General features: G+C 37.8%; 1 protein-coding gene across 2 annotated transcripts; it reads right to left on the minus strand.

The window, feature by feature from the left end:
• Nucleotides 1-374: 374 nt before the first annotated feature.
• Nucleotides 375-16,900, minus strand: mxra5a (matrix-remodelling associated 5a). Of its 2 annotated transcripts, XR_009329510.1 has the most exons (8): nucleotides 16,592-16,900; nucleotides 13,673-13,899; nucleotides 12,889-13,018; nucleotides 12,101-12,491; nucleotides 6,529-11,064; nucleotides 5,197-6,097; nucleotides 950-4,166; nucleotides 375-856 (listed from the first exon to the last, which is right to left on the minus strand). XR_009329510.1 is itself a non-coding variant. In XM_059030027.1 (7 exons), the coding sequence occupies exons 2-7, from the start codon at nucleotides 13,849-13,851 to the stop codon at nucleotides 2,258-2,260; spliced, it is 8,046 nt and encodes a 2,681-aa protein (XP_058886010.1). In that variant the 5' UTR covers nucleotides 13,852-13,899; nucleotides 16,592-16,900; the 3' UTR covers nucleotides 375-2,257. The 2 variants fall into 2 exon arrangements, 1 of the variants encoding a protein (XP_058886010.1); XM_059030027.1 differs by having other exon boundaries at nucleotides 375-4,166.
• Nucleotides 16,901-18,827: the final 1,927 nt, after the last annotated feature.

An 18,827-nucleotide genomic window follows, 5' to 3' on the forward strand; every position in this document is an offset into this window, starting at 1 on the left:
TGTTGCTGGTATCGGTGCCATAGTCGTCCTATAGTGTTCTGGGAAACATTCAGATGCTGTGCCACGGTGGACTGAGATTCGCCGGCTTCCAAATGTCCAATAAATAGCATTATACCGTTAAGCCTTGGTAAGTCTAGGCATAACATCAAATGTGTCTACAGTGAACACCAATAAGACATGCAAGATGAGAATCCTCCACTTTTATACCACATCTCGGCATGTTGCATGTGCAGTGAATGCACATGAATATTGCAAGTCTTAAACAAATGGTATTCATTTGGGGAATATTCATTTTGGTGTAGGTCATGCGTTTTCGATTCTGATAATGTGACACTGTGGGAGGGTATGGGAATTCACTGGACACAAGACAGAACTTTAGTTGAGGACGCCGCTTGGCGCACAGATTTATTTCCGCCACAAGGTGGCACTGTATCACTATCTTCAGAGCACAACCCAATACCAGCAATGGTAAAAGGTTGGCCATTCACTCGTGGTGCACACACAGGTGCTCAAAATAATATTACAAACAAAAGGGCGAAAGTAAAACGTTAAATAAAACACAATAACAAAACTATTAATAAAAGGTGCTGCTCTTGCAGCGTTCCCCCACTGTCGCTACCCGCACGGCTCGAGTCTTCAGCCTGCGCTTTGCTATTCCCCTGCTATACTTTATGGGGTTGCCCAGGGTTTCCCTGCTAAATACACGTGTCTGATTCAGGTACGTAAATATAGTTATTCTTTTTTTTCTTCTCCGGTTTGGCTGTCTTCCTCTGCCTTGTTTGCCTTGGTCTCTTTTTGGTTTCTCCAGTCTTTCACAACCAGGGTTGTCACTGTTGTTCTTCCTAGATGGGCGGGGCTGAGGAATAACAAAGCACAGTTTTTATAGGTCAGGCAGCCCCCAAGGCCTGCCTCCCGACCACTCAGAGAAAGGGAGAGAACACACCCTTACCCAACCTCTCTGTGTCATCGCCATGATTGACAGGTGGATCCTACAGAGCTCCCGACCCCTCTGCGACAGGATCATGCATACATCAGATAGCCAGCACAGATCTTGCCCTGTTACAGACACTGTCAGCAAAACGTGTTTAAATAAAATACAATTCTTTTGATCAAGTTTTGTTGCAAATTTTAAGAGACTGAAGAAAAAATATCTGCTATGTATTTCTTTTTGTGAAGGGTATAGTATTGGGACATATAAAAAATAATTAAAATTACATTTGAAGCAACGTACTCTGTAACAGTAGCATTGCTAATCTGTACTGAGTTACTTCTTTGCATCTGCATTGTAAATTTAATATCAAATTACCATCTGTTTCAAATTTTTTGTTTGATTCGGTACTTGGCAGCTAAGTTTTAACATTCCTAATAATTTAATACAAAAACCACTGCCAGAAGAAGTTAATTTAAACAACTGAAATGACACCTTCTGCTTTAAAAAGAAAAAAAAAACATATTTTAAGTAAATTGTTTTTATTTATTTTAAAAAAATCGTATTATTCTAGAAATAATAAATGAAAATATAGCAAAAGCTCAGATATCACCAAGCTACTTGGAGATATTCTTTATTACAATATCGTATTTTACCCTTATAAACATAGCTATACATTAAAGTCTTTTAAAGACAAATAATTTAAAAAAAAATAAAAAACAGAAAACCAGAACATCAAATGTGGCTATTTAAAAGCAAAAGAAAAATCCTATACAGAGTCTGTGTTGTGTTTGTATAACGTTCCTAATTATCACCTCTTGTAATGCACAAAAAAAAAAAAAACCTATGGTTACCATTTTAAAAAAACTGACACATGATCACCATTGCCAGTATTTTAGTAAGATTAGGGTTAGTAAACACATCATTATAATATCTATATTATGAATGGAAGTCCATTGTTTTATAAGCAAATGGTTTAGCCCCTTTTTGTGTTGATTCAAATATCTATTTGAAACATTTTGTGGCTTAATGACATTAAATATTGATGACATATACATTTATATTTGAATGTGGTCTTTACACTTATATTCAAATACTTATATTGCATGTTTTTTTTACAGAGAGAGTACCCTTCACTGATGCCTTTGTGTGTGTATGTTTTTAACTTACATACTTTACAGTACTATTGTCATAAGCATGGTACATGTTGTACTATCCACTTTCAACCAAACCAATTAGTCTGTAGTCATATCTTTATTAACAGTATTTTTTGCACTTGACTTGGGCAGTTCCTTGGGCATACATAAAAAAAAAAAAATCACTGAAAAATTAAAATACATGAACATATGTTGCTTTTGAATCACTTCCTATTAGATTTTTAGCAGTGCATTTGTAAAAACCTGTGTCCATCTGGGATGGCTTCTGGATAATTAGTGAACCTTGAGGGTGAAGGTACTTGTTGCCGAAAAGCCGTGCATGAGATGTCACTGTTAGACGTGTTTTGTCTGGCAGCTCCCATGTTATATCTGCCTTAGGAATTCCTATGGCCATGCAGTTTAACTGGATTGCAGGTCCGGGTCTGGCATACGTCACAGGCGCTGGCCCATTTGTAATCCGCGGTGGGTACGCTATGACTATCACTGGAACACTCATGAGAGAGGTTCCATATTCATTGACTGACTTGCAAGAATAGGTCCCTCTGTCATAGACGGATGCTTGTTGAACAGTAAGAGATCCATTTTGCAGAACTGCATAGCGGCCCACTGTTTGAGGACGGCTAAGAATCATCCCGTTGGGTAATGTCCAGAAAAGTTTAGGTGGAGGATTTCCACCAGCACTACAGTGGAGCAGTAGGTTTTCCCCGTTAATGATGCTTACCAAACCAGTGTATGGGTTATTAATCTCAGTTTTTTTACCAATTTCTAATGAGACCGTTCTTTCTGTCTGCCCTACTTCATTCTTTGCCAAGCAGTGATAAGTGCCTGCTTCTGTGACAGAGGGACTGCTGATGTGCAAGGTACCATCCTGTCCGTGGTACACTCGGTATAACTGACTGCCACTAGTAAGCTTTGATCCATTAGGAAGGATCCAGACAATTTCTGGTGTTGGTCTACCCTCTGCAGAGCAATTCATTCTTACAGAGGTACCAACAGTTAATGTCAAAGTCTCATTTAGTGGGTTCTTAAGTACAGGTTTCTCCAAGTTTTCTGTAACATCTAGGTCTATAATAAGCCTGGCCTCCCCTCCTTCATTGCGTGCGATGCAGACTAACTGCACCGCATCAGTTTTTCTTATGGATTTAATGTCAAGGGTTCCATTACGATGCACTGTGATCCTGCTTCCATAGTACGGTGCAGGAAGAACAACATTTTCTGGCAAAAGCCACATTACACGGGGGAGCGGCATCCCTTCAGCTTTACAGTCCAATAGTTTGCGTTGCTCCTTGATTGCTGTTTGCTTGACTGTGTTCACTGCATTTCTATGGCCATTAATAGATGGCGGAGCAACCTGAACATCCACTCTGATTACTTTTTTATCCTCCCCTGCTGAGTTTTTAGCAAGGCAAGTGTAGTTTCCATTATCAAACCTTTGGGCCTTCTGTATCAGAAGCATACCATCACTGTGTACCTGATACTTATCAGATGAAGTTGGGATGATTCGGTTGGTTGGAGAAAGCCAAATTATCCTGGGGGCAGGTTCTCCTTTTGCATTGCATTTCAATGAAATAGGCTCTCCGTATGGCACGTTTATAACAGAGTATGTTTTATTTTTGATTGTTGGGGAATCAGCCACCACCTTGACATGGACCTTCATTTCATCTTTTCCCATCCGGTTTTCTGCATAGCAGGTATAGTTCCCTTCCTCTCTCATTCCAACTTCATTGAAGTAAAGGGTGCCATTGTTGAAAACCACATATCTTTTGGTGCGTATTCCACTGTCATCTGATTGCATTACACTGTTGATCATAGTACCATCAGGAAGACCCCAAGTGATGTCAGGGTCAGGCAGCCCTGAAGCTATACAGTCAACTTTCAAATCTCCTCCGTACGTCACCTTCTTGTTGGTTTGTTGTTTGTATTCGATCTTTGCAGGCTTCATCATCACATTTACTTTCAGTAGCACATAATCATCGCCCATTTTGTTTCTGGCAACACACAAGTAGTCTCCTTCATCTTTTTCAGTAACCATCTGAACCACTAACGTTCCATTAATATACACTTTTATTCTGGGATCAAAACTGAAAATAAACCAAAAATAAAAATAATTATAATTAATACAGCATGTGATTAATGACATGAGTGTGTGTGCTGATCCTATGAACACTAACCTTTTTAAAGGTTCAAATCCATACTGAAGAACACTGAATGCACTTTAGCCCAACAGACTATGGGCCAGAATGGGGTTGTAATCATTTCCAGATGGTTTTATTAGTAATTACAATCCCTTAAGGATGAACACACATTATCTTTATCAGTGTAGGTTTTCATTTGATTGTTATTTATTTAAAAACATTCCTTAGACAATTAAACCCTTATAAAATGTTACTGTGGCATACCATGATAAAGGCACAGTAAATGCATTGCATAAGCAAGGGAAACTGCCCAATTACCTTGCAAATAAACTAAGGAAAACTTTTATAAGTGCAATTACTTCATTTTAGCCAGTAATGTCACATACGGTAATGTCATTTTAAAAAGATATGTTTTCTGCATTATGTTACTGTACACTCAGTTCAATGAAGAGTATAAACATACTGATAATTGATTTGTCCATTCCATAACATACTTTTCTTATTCTGCATAAAAACTGAGTTAAGATGTCTAAAGCTATATCATTATTATTTTTTTTTGCTTTGAAATGTGTCTGAAGGCACAACGCTATAGAGAAGAGTTCAACGTTGTGTTGGTAAGCACTTATTAGATAAGAATCATGCTATGCCAGTGTGAAACTGTGGGACAGATGAATGATAAAATATGAATGATTACATATTTCCTCAGCAAAGCACACAGAGTGCACTGGGGACTTAAATAACTGCAGACCAACATAGAGCTTTAGAGTTGCACTTTCAGCTAAGAAAATGTCTTAGAAATGTAAAATTGAACTAAACAACAAAATGGATGGCAGTTAAAAAAGGGCAGTAAACTAGCTTTTAAAACTTTACATACTACGTTTAGTTATGGTACATACAAATAAATACTGGCAATTAAAATATGTAGACATGCAATTTAAGTATTTTATTCTGTGCAGTATAGATAAATATAGCTTACCTGTATTGTGTATCAACAAGTTTCTTTGAAGGAACTCTCCATATTATTCTTGGACCTGGATCACCTGAAGCAGAGCAGTCCAGTCTCAGTGCACCACCATAAGTGACATCTGTTCTCTGAGGCGATGTTGCTGTAATTTTTGCAGTGGTCGTTTTCTTCTTTACCGTCACGCTTACTGTCCTTCTGGAAGCCCCTACTGCGTTGCTTGCCATGCATTCATAATTCCCACTGTCTTTTGGGGATAAGTTGCGTATGTACAGGGTTCCATTGGGGAAAACAAACAAGTTGCCATTCACAAACTGAGACGGTCGGACCTGTGTTCCATCGAAGAGGATCCATCGCACGTTAGGCACAGGAGCAGCTTTGGCAGTGCAGTGAATGTAAACAGTCTGTCCTTCCGTAAGGGTAAAGTTCTCACTCCTTTGTTGCTGAATCATAGGAGGCAATGCTGCAACATGAAGCCTGACAGATAGACTGTCGGCCCCAGCTGCGTTACTTGCTATACATTTGTAAATTCCTCTGTCTGGAAAATTAGTGGATGTGACACTTAAAGTTCCATTTTCAAACAGCATTATTCGACTGCCAGTTTGGGTGGCTGCACGCATGATTGTTCTGTCTGGTAATATCCATGATATCTGAGGGGTTGGCAGTCCTTGTGCCCTGCACTCCATGTTTGCAGTGTCTCCAAGATAAACCGTAACATCTTGATAGCGGGATACAAGCATTCTGGGCTGCTGAGCTAAAACAATTAACGTAACTATCATTTTATCCACACCGTATTGGTTTTGTACAGTGCAAAGGTACTGTCCACGGTCCTGAAGTTGAGCATTTTGAATCACAAAAGTCCCATTTTTCAGTACTTCAAATCTTTGGATCTTTCTGTTAATTGCAATCACAGCTCCTACAAAAATAAAGACATTATTAAGTTTATATTGCATATTTTAAGCTCATGTGCTCGAAGCATTCACAAGAGAAATAGCAACCTTCATAATTTGTCACATTTCCTAATCTTAACTATATAATGAACAAGCTGACAACAGCTACATTATGTTGTTAATTCCAACCTGTTAATCCTGGTTGCCTATTCATGTTTCAAGTACAGTGCTACAGAAAAGAATGGTTGACAAGCATGACATTATTTTTTTTTTAAAGGAATATTGTTAACTATCAATTGACATAGAAATTTAATTTCAAGCCAGAAGAAAGAAAAAAAGGAATTGACACTCATCCATTGAAAATAAAACTTGTAAATGTAAATGACATAATACTACTACTACGACTATGACTACGACTACTACTACTACTAATAATAATAATAATAATTGTGCTTACCAGTAGATACTTTAGTCCATGTAAGGAAAGGTTCGGGTTCTCCCACAGTATCGCATGGGAGCACAGCATCCATTTCAGCTTGAACAGACACTGTATGCAGGTTGTTCGTGGTGATTTTAGGTCTTCCTCGATAGACTCTTACATTGGGTGAAGGATGTGGTATGTTTAAGCCATTCTGAATAGGTGTTTCTACTTTTGGAATGAACGGGGCAATTGGGAGCCTGTGATTATAGACACCGTTCCAGTGTGGGCGAGTGGTAGTTGTAATGAGTGATGTTGTTCTTGTTATTGGTGGGGTTCTGGTGCTACTTGCCACTGTTGTAGTGGTTGTTCTTACTGCTAAAAGTGAAGCGCTAGTAGCAGGTCTAGGTGTTGAGAGTGTTGATGATCTGACTGGAACTGTACTTGGTTCTTTATATTGTGTTGTGGCAGTAGTAGCAGGTCTAGGTGTTGAGACTGCTGATGCTCTGACTGTAACTGTACTTGGTTCTTCAGCTTGTGTTGTGGCAATAGTAGCAGGTGGTTTGGTCCTAGTGGGTGTCTTGGACAGGTCTGGTTTCTGTACCATGTAAGGATTTTTTCCATTCTGATAATATGGGTACCTTTGATTTATGCTTGACAGTCTAACACCAGTACCTTGCCTGTCAGGGATGTAATTTGATCCAAAGTTTCTTGAGCCTGCTATAGGTCCAGTTTGTATCCTGTTTGAATGTCTATTCAGGAAAGGTATATGTGGTCGGTATGGTGGAGAAGCTGAAGTTGTTGCTGGTCTTGTTGTTGGCATGGTAATGGAGGCGTAATTTCTCCTTGGTGGTGGGGCCTGTCCTGCAAATGCTATTATTTCTGGTTTGCTGGTGAAAGATGTATTTATTTTATGATTCTGAGGCCAGGATCTGGTAAATGGAATGGGAGGTCTTGTTGTTACTTTAACATCATGTTTCGTAAGAACAAAATCTTGGTTAGAGCTAGTGAATATACTGGGTTTATTAGCTGTTACTAGAAGGCTGTTATTGAATCCTTCTCCTCCATGTGTTTTTCGTATCTCTTTATTTTTCACATGTGCATTAGACGTATTTGGTTTTGTATGGGATTTAGGGGTCTGATCGACCTGTACAGTGGTAATTTTTGAATAATGTTCGCTAGTACTGCTGGGAACTGGTGAGGAGGAAGGTTGGATTGGCAGCACTCCTATAGTATATTTTTGTTTGGTAGGCTCATCTTCTGCAGGTGTGACAGTGTGATTTGTAGTCTGACCAGGATAAACTAATTTTGGAATGTTTTTATGCTGGTTTTCCTTATCTGGCAGCCACCTCTTAGGATTCTGAATAGTTCCCGGGTTAGGTGTTGTAGTGGTAATTAGGTCAAGAACTTTTGTTGTGGTAACACCAAAGTTTATAAAGTCTGTTGGACTGATTGCCAATGAACTTCCTACATATGGTGTAGATGTAGGAACAGCTTCTGTAGCAACTTGGATTTTAATAGTTTTTTCAGGTCCCCTTCCTGAGATGGTTGACCCAAAAGTTCTTGAAACTACAGGTGTAACAAATGTACTACTTGTGGAACTCTGTGTAGCTGGAGAGTTTGATTTGACTGTCACATTGTTAACAGAAGGATTTGTACTTCTGATAAAGCTATTAGAAATGACGCCAGGCCTACCTTCAGAGTCTGTGTTCACTATCTGAACAACAGTATTTGTAGATGTCTGATTTGGTGACATATACACAGTAGAGGTAGTTGTTGGTTTAGTATTATATGATGTCTTTGGAAGTTGTCTTTCTAATTCAGATTCTCTGACCTCTGATTTGACGTTTGTAGACTGCATCATCACTGATGATTGGGAAGTAGTAAGAGCTACAACTGGTAAAGATGTTCTCTCAGTTGCATGTGTTACAGACATTTCTGTTTTCATCGCAATTGTAGGTCTATGTGGAATTATTTGGCCTGGTCTTGGTCTTGGTCTGTATCTTCTTCTGTTACCAAGCCTCCTCCTTGAATATGGTCTCTGACGAGAATGTGGTGTGGCTGAATTAACCTGGGTTGTCTCTGTTGTAGTACTAGCTGCTATGTTTTTGATAGTTTCAGGAGACAAATGCGTGTTTATTGCATTTATCGGGTTTCTTGATTCATGTGTACTATGATGTTTTTGTTCATTCTTTTGCTTTGATATATTTTCTGTAGTGGATGTTCTGCTAAATGGACTGGGTGCTTCTGTAATAATAACATCAGCAAATGATGGTGTAATACTGTCTGCTTTAAATATGTCTTGGATTCCTTCTTCATTTAATGTTGAATCTGTAGTAGAAAGAGTAGTTTGCTTTGATGACCTTTCAGGCTCTGTTGTGCTTACAGAAACTAATGAAGTGCTTGAAACAATAAAAACAGTATTTCTTTCCAATGTGTCAATGTGGTTTTGTTGTATATCCATACTGCGCATACTAGTGGCCATTGATGTTTTTGGATCTTGTTCACTTACATAATTTTCCTGGAAAGATTCCACAAAGTCTTTTGTTTCCTGTGGGACAGAGGTTGACTGTAAAATTTGAGTATTGGTTGTACTCACAATATTCAAGTCTGTGTAAGTTTGGGGAGCAGGGATTTGGTAAGTGTGGTCAATCTCCTTATTTGAATATGTGGGTTCTGCAGCCAAGCGACTGTTATCTTGATTAAATCTACTTTGTGGCGTGGTTACTGGAAAAAGTTCCTCGTCTTCAAAATTGGTCTCATCTGTGGATAATTCTTCTGTGTTATCTGAGGACTCATGTTCCTTTGTATTCAAATGTTTAGATGCTGAGGACTTAATTTTCTTAACATTTTTGGTTGATGATGTTCTAGAAACTACACCATCATCTGATGATGGTGATGTTGTTGTTTTTGCAGCAGTCCTTTCACGTATCTTCGCCAAAATGTCCGCCCACCGTTGTGGATCAATTTTATTATTTGACACGTTAACTCTTCTCCTTGCGTCAAATGTCCGTTGACCTTCTGGCACAGCGCTTCCTTTTGGTTTTAATCTGCTCTTTATCCTCAATCTTCTTCCAGAATTTCTATGTCGATACCCAGGTGTTTTATTTTGATTACCTCCACTTTCACTCCTTGTGTCACTGTTGCTGGATAACCTTTCATCTTGGGGTTGCTGAAAGTTCGAATCTCCAGACGCCTCTTCATCCACATTCACTCTTACTCTAATTTTTGTGGAGACCCCTGAAACAGACTGTGGTTTCATGGAAATCCTTTTGGACGGGTGTGTTGCTCTCTTCCTTATAACAGTTATCTTGGTTGCAAATGTATCTACCCCATGCTGATTTACAGCTACGCACCTGTAATATCCACTGTCACTGATCTGGCTCTGCTGTATGAATAGTGTGCCATTTTGAAACACATAACCTCTAGTCGTGTTTGAATAAACATTTACAATATTATTGTTTGGAAGAATCCAATCAAGTTGTGCATCGGGTATAGCAGAAGCGTTGCATGGCAGAGCAATAGGCTCACCAGTATATTTAGTTAGGGAACTCCCTTCTCCTGCAAAAGACTGAACTGTTGCCCCCAGCACTGACACCCGAAAAGCCATTATATCTAGATCGCCCTTGACTTGTGCAATGCAGTAATACACACCAGAGTCTGAATGGTCCACTGCTTTAATGATCAGTTTACCACTGGTAGAAATAGAAATTCTGTTATCTCCGCTATTGTGTGGAACCTGCACTTTAGTGCCATCTGGTAACATCCACTGTACTGAAGGATCCCCTGAGCTCAGGACATTACAGTTCAGCTGACACAAAGTCCCGGCAACTACACTCACAACTGTTTTTGTCTCTTCTTTCGATTCTATCATGACCCATTTGCTTCTCTGTCGCCTTGTAATTTCTGTATCTAGAGTTTGTGAAAAGCGAGTAATAAAAGCTAGCTTTATATTCTTTGTGGTTGACTGCTTTCTGTTTAACTGTATGTCGACAGACGATTGCATCAGCCAGGAAGGCTGGGCTAAGATATTTGCTTTCACACCTGTAAAATAGTATGCATCCTTTTCAATATCTTGCTTATATCTGAAGCTTAAATGTGGTTCTTTGCTCAGCATAATTTCTTTCTCTAAGTGAACAGGTACTTCGCTGTAGTACGCGATAAGCTTCCATAATTTTTCATACCTTTCACGATCTATCGAGCATTCCACATCAAGTGAAAGAGTCATATTAATAGCGATCTGCTGTGGATTAATGTGGTCCCATTTAATTTTGGTAGAATCGCTTGGGGAGTTGATTCGGCAGTTCAAGTCTATTTTGTTCCCATGCTCATCTGTCATATTCAGTGTAACATTTCCAAATGGCTCCTGATATTCTTCCATAGACATTAGTTCACTTTCATTGTCTTCCCCTGGTGAGCTGGTGCTGTGCTTTAGTGGTGACTGAATAGTTGGTCTAGTGCAAGAAACATCATCTAGTTGCATGATCTCCTTCTTTGTTAGCTGCTTGGGTTTGGAGCACATTGGGCACATTTGCCCCCCTTCATAGGCTTTATCCTTTTTGCACTTTAAAACACCTGTAAAGACAAATGAAAATTAAGTTAAGAATACGATTTTTACCTATTAAAAATCTGCCATAATACTGCTGTACATGCCACAACTCCAGGTGACTGCACTGCCATGCTACACAGAGGGGTGCTTTGTTGACATCGAGGAGGACAGAGTCCGCTCCACAGGATTAACTACTACAAAACACTTCAACTGCAAGATGGTGCCTGTGAAGACTCAGCTCAGCCAGGACCATCGCAACGACCCGGAGTCGCCGGGAGGCCGGGACTTTGGGAGCAACAGCAGTAGGTTAGTTTAGGGGATGTTGATCCCAAACAGTATAGAGAGGGTTTCGTAGTGTAGTAGGTTCCTGGAGCAGAATGTCTCTTTTAATGAGGCTAGTGACCACCTTGGGTAGCAGACTTTTATTTTTAGCTTTGTTTTATATTGTTTTCTTTATTAAATCTGACACTAGGCCTACCATTGCTGGTACCCTAGTGTCACCACTTGTGTTGAATTAAACCTGCGCGCCTGTGCGGCGTGTCAATACCCAATGTTCTGTGTCTGACACACACATAACACTTCCCCCTGTTACAGTACTATAGAATGTAGTTGTAAAAATTTGATTTGGGACCAAATAAATTAATGAAGTCTCCTGAGTCATGTGATTTTTTTAAATGCTCTAGGTTGTTTCAGCCAATCAGAGCACAGATAGCTATTTATGTTTACGCAGCAACAGCACAAATCTAACTCAAACCACGTAAAAATACCCTCAACTAGCCATGCAGCTTAAGGTATGGTTGAGGGTATACTGAATGAAACTTGCATCATACAGTACCTGGACCAGTCGCTGCTGAGCTCACAACAGATTGTAAAGCCACACAGCTAGAAAGGACCGTCAACTTTAATATCTGAAGCATGCTTAAAAAAATAATAAAGCAGCACCTGGTTACAGGAATGATTACACTTGGCTAGCACAAGTTTTCAACTCATGTTAACTAATGCTGGCCGAGTGTAAAAAAAAACATATATCATATATATATATATATATATATATTTATATACCTCCTGTGTTTTTATTCCAGTTCAGAAGCCAGTTCAATCTGCAGTCACATGTCCATGGATTTCCATGAAGATAGACATTCTCCAGAAGGGGCAGAGTTCTGAACATCTCACTGGGTAGTGTCCTAATGGCATTATCAGACAAATAGAGGTGCCTTACTGTCGACATTTTAAAATACTGCAGGAATGAAAAAGTTGCAAAGGTATTGGGGTGAAGCTGCTGGAGGAGGTTCCCTTCAAGGTGGACCAGCCGCAAGGAGGTCATCCCGCTAAATGCATCAGGGTGAATAAATTCAATCTTGTTGTTGTCCACATGCAGTCTCATCAAACTTGATAGTCCCTGAAAGGTTTGTCCAGTTATAACTTTTACTTTGTTATAACTCATCTTGAGCACCTAAAGAGAGAGAGAGAGAGACCTTTGTTACTGCAACACTACAAAAAGATTGCATGATCTACAGCTGTGACATAATACATTAAAATGTTGTCTTTATTGTCAAATTATTCAAAAGCAGATTAAAATGTGTGCCTCAAATTTACAGTACATCATCAAATACTAACACTGTGTATTTATTGCTAAGAAACATTGCCAGAACAATCCACTTTACCATGAGATCAGAATGGTGTGACCACTGTATATGCATATTGTGTAACCTAACTTTGTCATACCTGGAATTATTTTAAAGTATTTTTTTTTGTTGTTAACAGAAGATACATCTTACACGAAAATCATCAAACAATATGCTTGTTTTTCCAGCATAAATCACTAAAATATCACAGAAATTAAGTTTTACCTGTAATGATATCAAATCTTTAAAGACTGCATTAGGTATATTGTGTATGTCATTTCCATGAATCATGAGCAGTTCCAATTTTCTGAGTCCAGCAAGGGAGCTTTCAGTTATTGAATTTATAGTGTTAAACCTTAAAAAGAGAAATAAAGAATGGGTATTCACAGGTATTACATCTCCTGCTAAACGAATGAGGCATGCTGTAAACTGCATTTTCGCATTGTATTATTTCTATTAGGCTTCAACAGCGTACTCAGCACAACCTTTACACATTATTTAAGACTGATATTAACTGTAAAGACTACCAATTTAATAAGGTTTGTTTTTCTAAGTGATTAGATTTTATTCTTGTGTTATTCTTGGGCCTTTTTATCCTGGATACCCCTACACTTTATTGTTGCTGACATATTTTAATGCATCTCTATTGTACCCCAGATAAAACACCAACCACACGTTTGGCTGGAGTTGAACAACCCAAAGAGAATCGGAAAATACTAAGTAAGGCCAGAACTACAAAGAGTGACTTATCTCTGATAACACTGCTGCAAATAATACCATGGAACACAAACCAGTTTATTTAGCGGATGTGCTTGACTGGAAGGGGTTGGCCTGTTTCCCCCTGGGCTTCCTTTGGAAACTAGGTGAATTACATCTGATAGAAGCTATCCTGGAGTGCACAGTTTAAACGCATCATTTAATAAATTCCATTGTATTCTTTAAAATGTTAAGAATCCAGGGACAGAGTGAATTTTTCTTTAGCAAAAAAGAAAAAAGAAAAACTACAAACCCTAAATTGATTCTTTCTACATGTTTGGGAATTCTGGCAGGCACTTGTATCAAAGATCTGAAAGTGCAGTGCACTTCAGTGGGCAGGTAACAGGCACAAGGATGAGGACAGGATACCACTGCTTCTGGCAGCCCTAATGCCACAATCAGCACCAAGGAGAGTGTGTGAAGATATGCCATCTTGAAGATTTCTTGAAGAGATTTTTTTCCTTCCACAAGCTGAAGTCACTGTAAGAAAAAAGTACCTGTGTTAACTCAAAGTTGCAAAAATTGAAAAGTCCTAAAAGTTCAATAAGATAGAATTGGGTCAGCACTGCTTTTTTTCTGAGCACTAGAAGGGAGCAGTCTCAATTGTGTCTTGCTTAAAAATTACATTTTCTAACCCTGACCTGAAAACCCTTTGCCTTTCAATCCTGGCTTCTCCACAGCATATACTGCCAATTGTGCAACACAGTGTGGTGGTTTTGTGATGTGGACTGAACTTAAATTGAACCCAAGGCACTAGAGGTGAAGGCCTGCGGTGTTAACTAGCCCCCTAGGAAACATGGAACTGCAGGCATACTTATTTGAATTGAGCAACTCCATGTCCCAACAGTCATGAAGTTCTTTAAAAAACATGGATGAAAATATTCATTCAAATAATATTTTAAGTGCTACAGAGTTCAAACAAAATTAGAAATCAGAAAGGATCTCTGAATGTCCCTGTGGAATTGATAATGCCAGTCTGGAATATGTTGTTGCATTCTTAGAAGGAGCTGAACAATGAAAATTTGGATTTATTTCAGGAACTGCTTCTCATCTCAGTTTAAGCTTTGCTTTTGTGTTTCGACCAGTGAAACATTCAAAAGATTACATCCCAAAACAAACAATTCCAAAACACTTGTTGGCAGATGGCAACAATTGGCTCAAAAACACTTTTAAAAAAAGTGAATTTTCATTAAAAAGGAAACGTTTCTTACAGTACCCCTCCCCAGCGTTAAGCCATCAATATAAGACCGCAGGGAAGCCGAAGACTTTTTGATGTTCAAACCAGTATATTAGGCTCATACTACAAATAAATCTTGGGCTTCCCTTTATTTGACCTGAATTGATGACTTTTCAGTTTAATGAACAGAACTGAATGGCTCTGTGGAATGTTCATGGTTTCTAAATGTATACCATATTTCTGCTTGCCTGCCAATAAGTGAAAAAACAAAATAGATTTTGTGTTATTTAAAATCCACCATGGAAAAGCGTGACTTCAAGTTTTTACTGCAATGCAGAACACTGATCAAAACATCAGTTACCTATTTGGCAGCACTTTATCACTAATTCTCCAAAACAGAAGTTATGGTGGGACCATGGTGGAAATTGAGACTAAATGCCTCATTCTCTCCAATGCAGACTTTAAGTAAAATGGAAGGGGGGGGGGAGGAAATATCCCTAAACACAAATTCCTAAAAAAAAAAAATTTGTCATCCTTTCCTTAAAACTGTAAAAAGCTGTTAGGCGTCCCCATCTGTGAAAACCATCATATTAGAAAATCAAGCTCAAACAGACAGTGATGATTAATCCTCAGAAATGAACATTGCTTCAATTGCTTCCCCTGCAGTTGCCTCTAAAGTCTATTTGTGTGCTGCAAATGTTTATTTCCTTTGACACTAATGCCGTTATTACCTCCAGCATGTACTATACCAACAAACCCGGTGTCACGCCAGTCCTCATTTCAACCACTGAATCTAAGCAATGCTACCAAGTTACTAAACGCCAGAGGCGAGGCAAGCCAGCCTGGAGTCACCGGTGCTCAATGAGGCGAACCTGTGGGAGCTCAAGGGCCAACGCAGAGTTCCTGTGGGTCGGTACACACATTTTTCTTGCCTATTGCTGATACTGACATACTTGAAACTTTCCTTATAAATAGCAAGACAGATTACTCAGTTGACACTAATATGACATTCATCACCCGTTGAGGTATGCCATTTAAAGTATGAATATGTTTGAGTTCAAATAACTTTAGTTTCCCCAAGCCTTTTTACTTTTTAAAAATATATATTTACACAACTGAACCTAACATATAAAACAGTATATGGATTTTTAAATGTAACTGTCTGAATAGTTTTGGTTCTAGGGGATTTTAAATATACTGTGGAATACTAGTTTAACATAATTATATCTGTTTCTAGTCTTAGAATACATTTCAAATATATATATATATATATATATATATATATATATATATATATATATATATATATATATATATATATACAATTTAATCTTTTAATTACTTAAACCTTTTGTATACATGCAAAAAAAATAATAATAATAATAAAAAAACTTCATTTTTCTCATTTGATATCTATTTCTGAGACGTAAGTTTGACACATGATAACCACATCAACTGGTGTTTGCTTGGATATTAGTCAAGTGAGACAGTATAAACTGCGCTTTCAAGTTCCCGCACCACGCTCACATCACCATTCTTATTCAGACGCTTCTTATTAGGGTAAATACATCTGAAGTCCTGTTGATTTTGCTGCCACTTGAGAATGTGTTTGTGGGTGTGCTTGAGTTACCAGTATGTATAATCTAACACTATTTTAATCATTAACATGCTCGAGTTACAACGTCAACACTACCAAATACGATTAGGTATCAATTCAATTCACCGTCCTTTTTATTTGTTTGTTGTTGTTTTGCTTTACCTGCAAGCTTTTTTTGGACTAATTTAGCACAGTACGTTATGAATTAAGTATGGTTCTACCTGTGTCATCTTCCCAGACGTACTATATACTCTGTTAGGAATGTCATAAATATATGTTAAAAATATAGCCTGCTTTAGCATTAATTAATACTCGTATCGTATTTACCCTAAGCGACTGTGCTCCGGTCATGTGGTAAAAAACAAACAAACAAACAAACAAAAATTCCGGTACCGTACCTTAAAATCTTATTGTAATAAAATGTGATTCTTCATTCTTTAAGTGCTCATTTTAGTCCCAAGTTTTTCTTCTTGACCTTACTCAGACCACAATTAACAAGCTAATTCAATGTCAATAGATTTCACATTACAATCCCAAAGTCCAGCTGGTTACTTAAAATGTACAGTTGCGCTTCATAGATTTCAGCACTATTCCTGTGCAAGTGCCCAGCTTGCAACTCATCAACTCCAAAGTGACCGATATATTTTATTACAGTCGTTGCAGTGTCCTGTGCAACATTTATTCTTGAATTACAAAAAAAAAAAAAAAAAAAAAAAAAAAATACGTGAGGTGCTGATACTGTGTTGAGTAATTTTCTTTTTTATTTTTTAGGAGTTTGTAGTTTCTAGCCTGCACTGCTGAGGCAGTATTGGGGACTCCTCTGTTTTGCGCCACTGTGAGCAGGACTACCAGAGAGTTTGAAGTTCAGTCTGAGGATGCGATTTTGTTGGAAAGAGGAGGGGCCTGACAAACTGCGTAAAATACAACACCCATTTATTTATGTTTTACATTTTATTTAAACAAACAAAAAAACGTTGTACCAGCATTTTTTTTAGAACTATTGACCTGCTTGTAAATAATATATATATATACACTATTGAGAAGTGACTAATAAGGTAATTTAGGGACTCTAAAATATTCATTTTTTCATAAATAATAATAAAAAAAACTTTAAATCTTTGAACAACAAAAGCCTAGGCTACGTATTATTATTATTATTATTATTATTATTATTATTATTATTATTATTATTATTATTATTATTATTATTATTATTAAAGCACCGTACTATGGTATAGTGTCACCATGATTTAACAGGATAAAATAACAAGTAGGTCACAAAATGATTTTGAAAGATGTAGCTGATCACTACTGTAAATCCCTACATGTTTTAAAAAGGGTTAAAAAAAAAAGAGAAACAATGTTAACAAACTTGCAATTATAATATCACTATCTATGATTTTTCTTCCAAAAGCCTTATTTCTAAAGGGGTCGCCACTTTTTAAAAGTAGTCCCTCACTTGCTGATATATCATCCATAAATTTAAATATTCAGTTATAAGTTTCAATTGCTGATATTTATTTAATTTATTTATTTATTAAGGTAGGTCAATTGAGAACAAATTCCCTTTTGCAATGACGACCTGGCCAAGAGGCGAACAATATTACAGCATGACAGAAAGTGCACAAAACATGAAAGAAAACAGACAAATAATTAACCAAATGCATGTACATCACAGGTCAACAGTGAGTCAAGCTGGCCATTAAAAACAACCTCAGAAACAAACCCCGGCAGTTTTAGCTTGAGTTGTAATTCATTCCAGTCATGAGCTGCAGCATACTGAAATGAATTACACCCAGCAACAGTGGACACTCTGGCAACATCCAAATTAATAAAAGCGTTAGATCACAAATTATAAAGAGACCGAGATCTTTAACAACTTTCTCAAATAAAATGGCGATTTCCCAATCAGTGTTTTATATATTAGTCTATACCAATGAATCAGTCGCCTTGTGTGAAGTGAAGGTCAATTGACAAGAGTGTAAAGATCACAGTGATGAGAGCGGTAGGGAGCACCAGTGACGAATCTTATGGCAGAATGGTATAAAGCATCCAGCTTCATAAGAACAGCTTTAGAGGCTGTTTTATAAACAACATCACCATAATCAAAAATAGGAAGTACAGACATCTGCTACTATACATATAATTCACAGCAAAGCAATTAAAACTGATTTACATCCTTGAACTGTGTAAGTACAGTATAACACCAACTACAGTACACTATCAACAGCACTAAAGCTGCATCTGTTATACTGATAATAATGAATTATGTAACTTTTACAACCCTGTCGGAACCTTTCACCTGGGGCAATTGATGTCTGAAGCACCAAAAAAAAAAACACAAAATGAAACACATGTAGAAGCACTTTACATTCCATCAAATCATGCATAAAATTGACTGCCAAAGAAGAAGAAGAAGAAGAAGAAGAAGAAGAAGAAGAAGAAGAAGAAGTTTGACAAAAAAATATTATAAATAACAATTAGACTTGAAAGTACATCTCTGATTACTTTGAGGGGTTTGGTTTTGCCTGTAAACTGCTTCAAGCATGAGTTAGTTAAAATGCCTGATTAGTTGACAGCTTGAAAGGTATAGCCACCAACAGCGATAGAGAGACTATTAGTAACTAATCCCTT

The sequence above is a fragment of the Acipenser ruthenus genome, chromosome 9, assembly GCF_902713425.1.
Source record: "Acipenser ruthenus chromosome 9, fAciRut3.2 maternal haplotype, whole genome shotgun sequence".
Lineage (NCBI taxonomy): Eukaryota > Metazoa > Chordata > Actinopteri > Acipenseriformes > Acipenseridae > Acipenser > Acipenser ruthenus.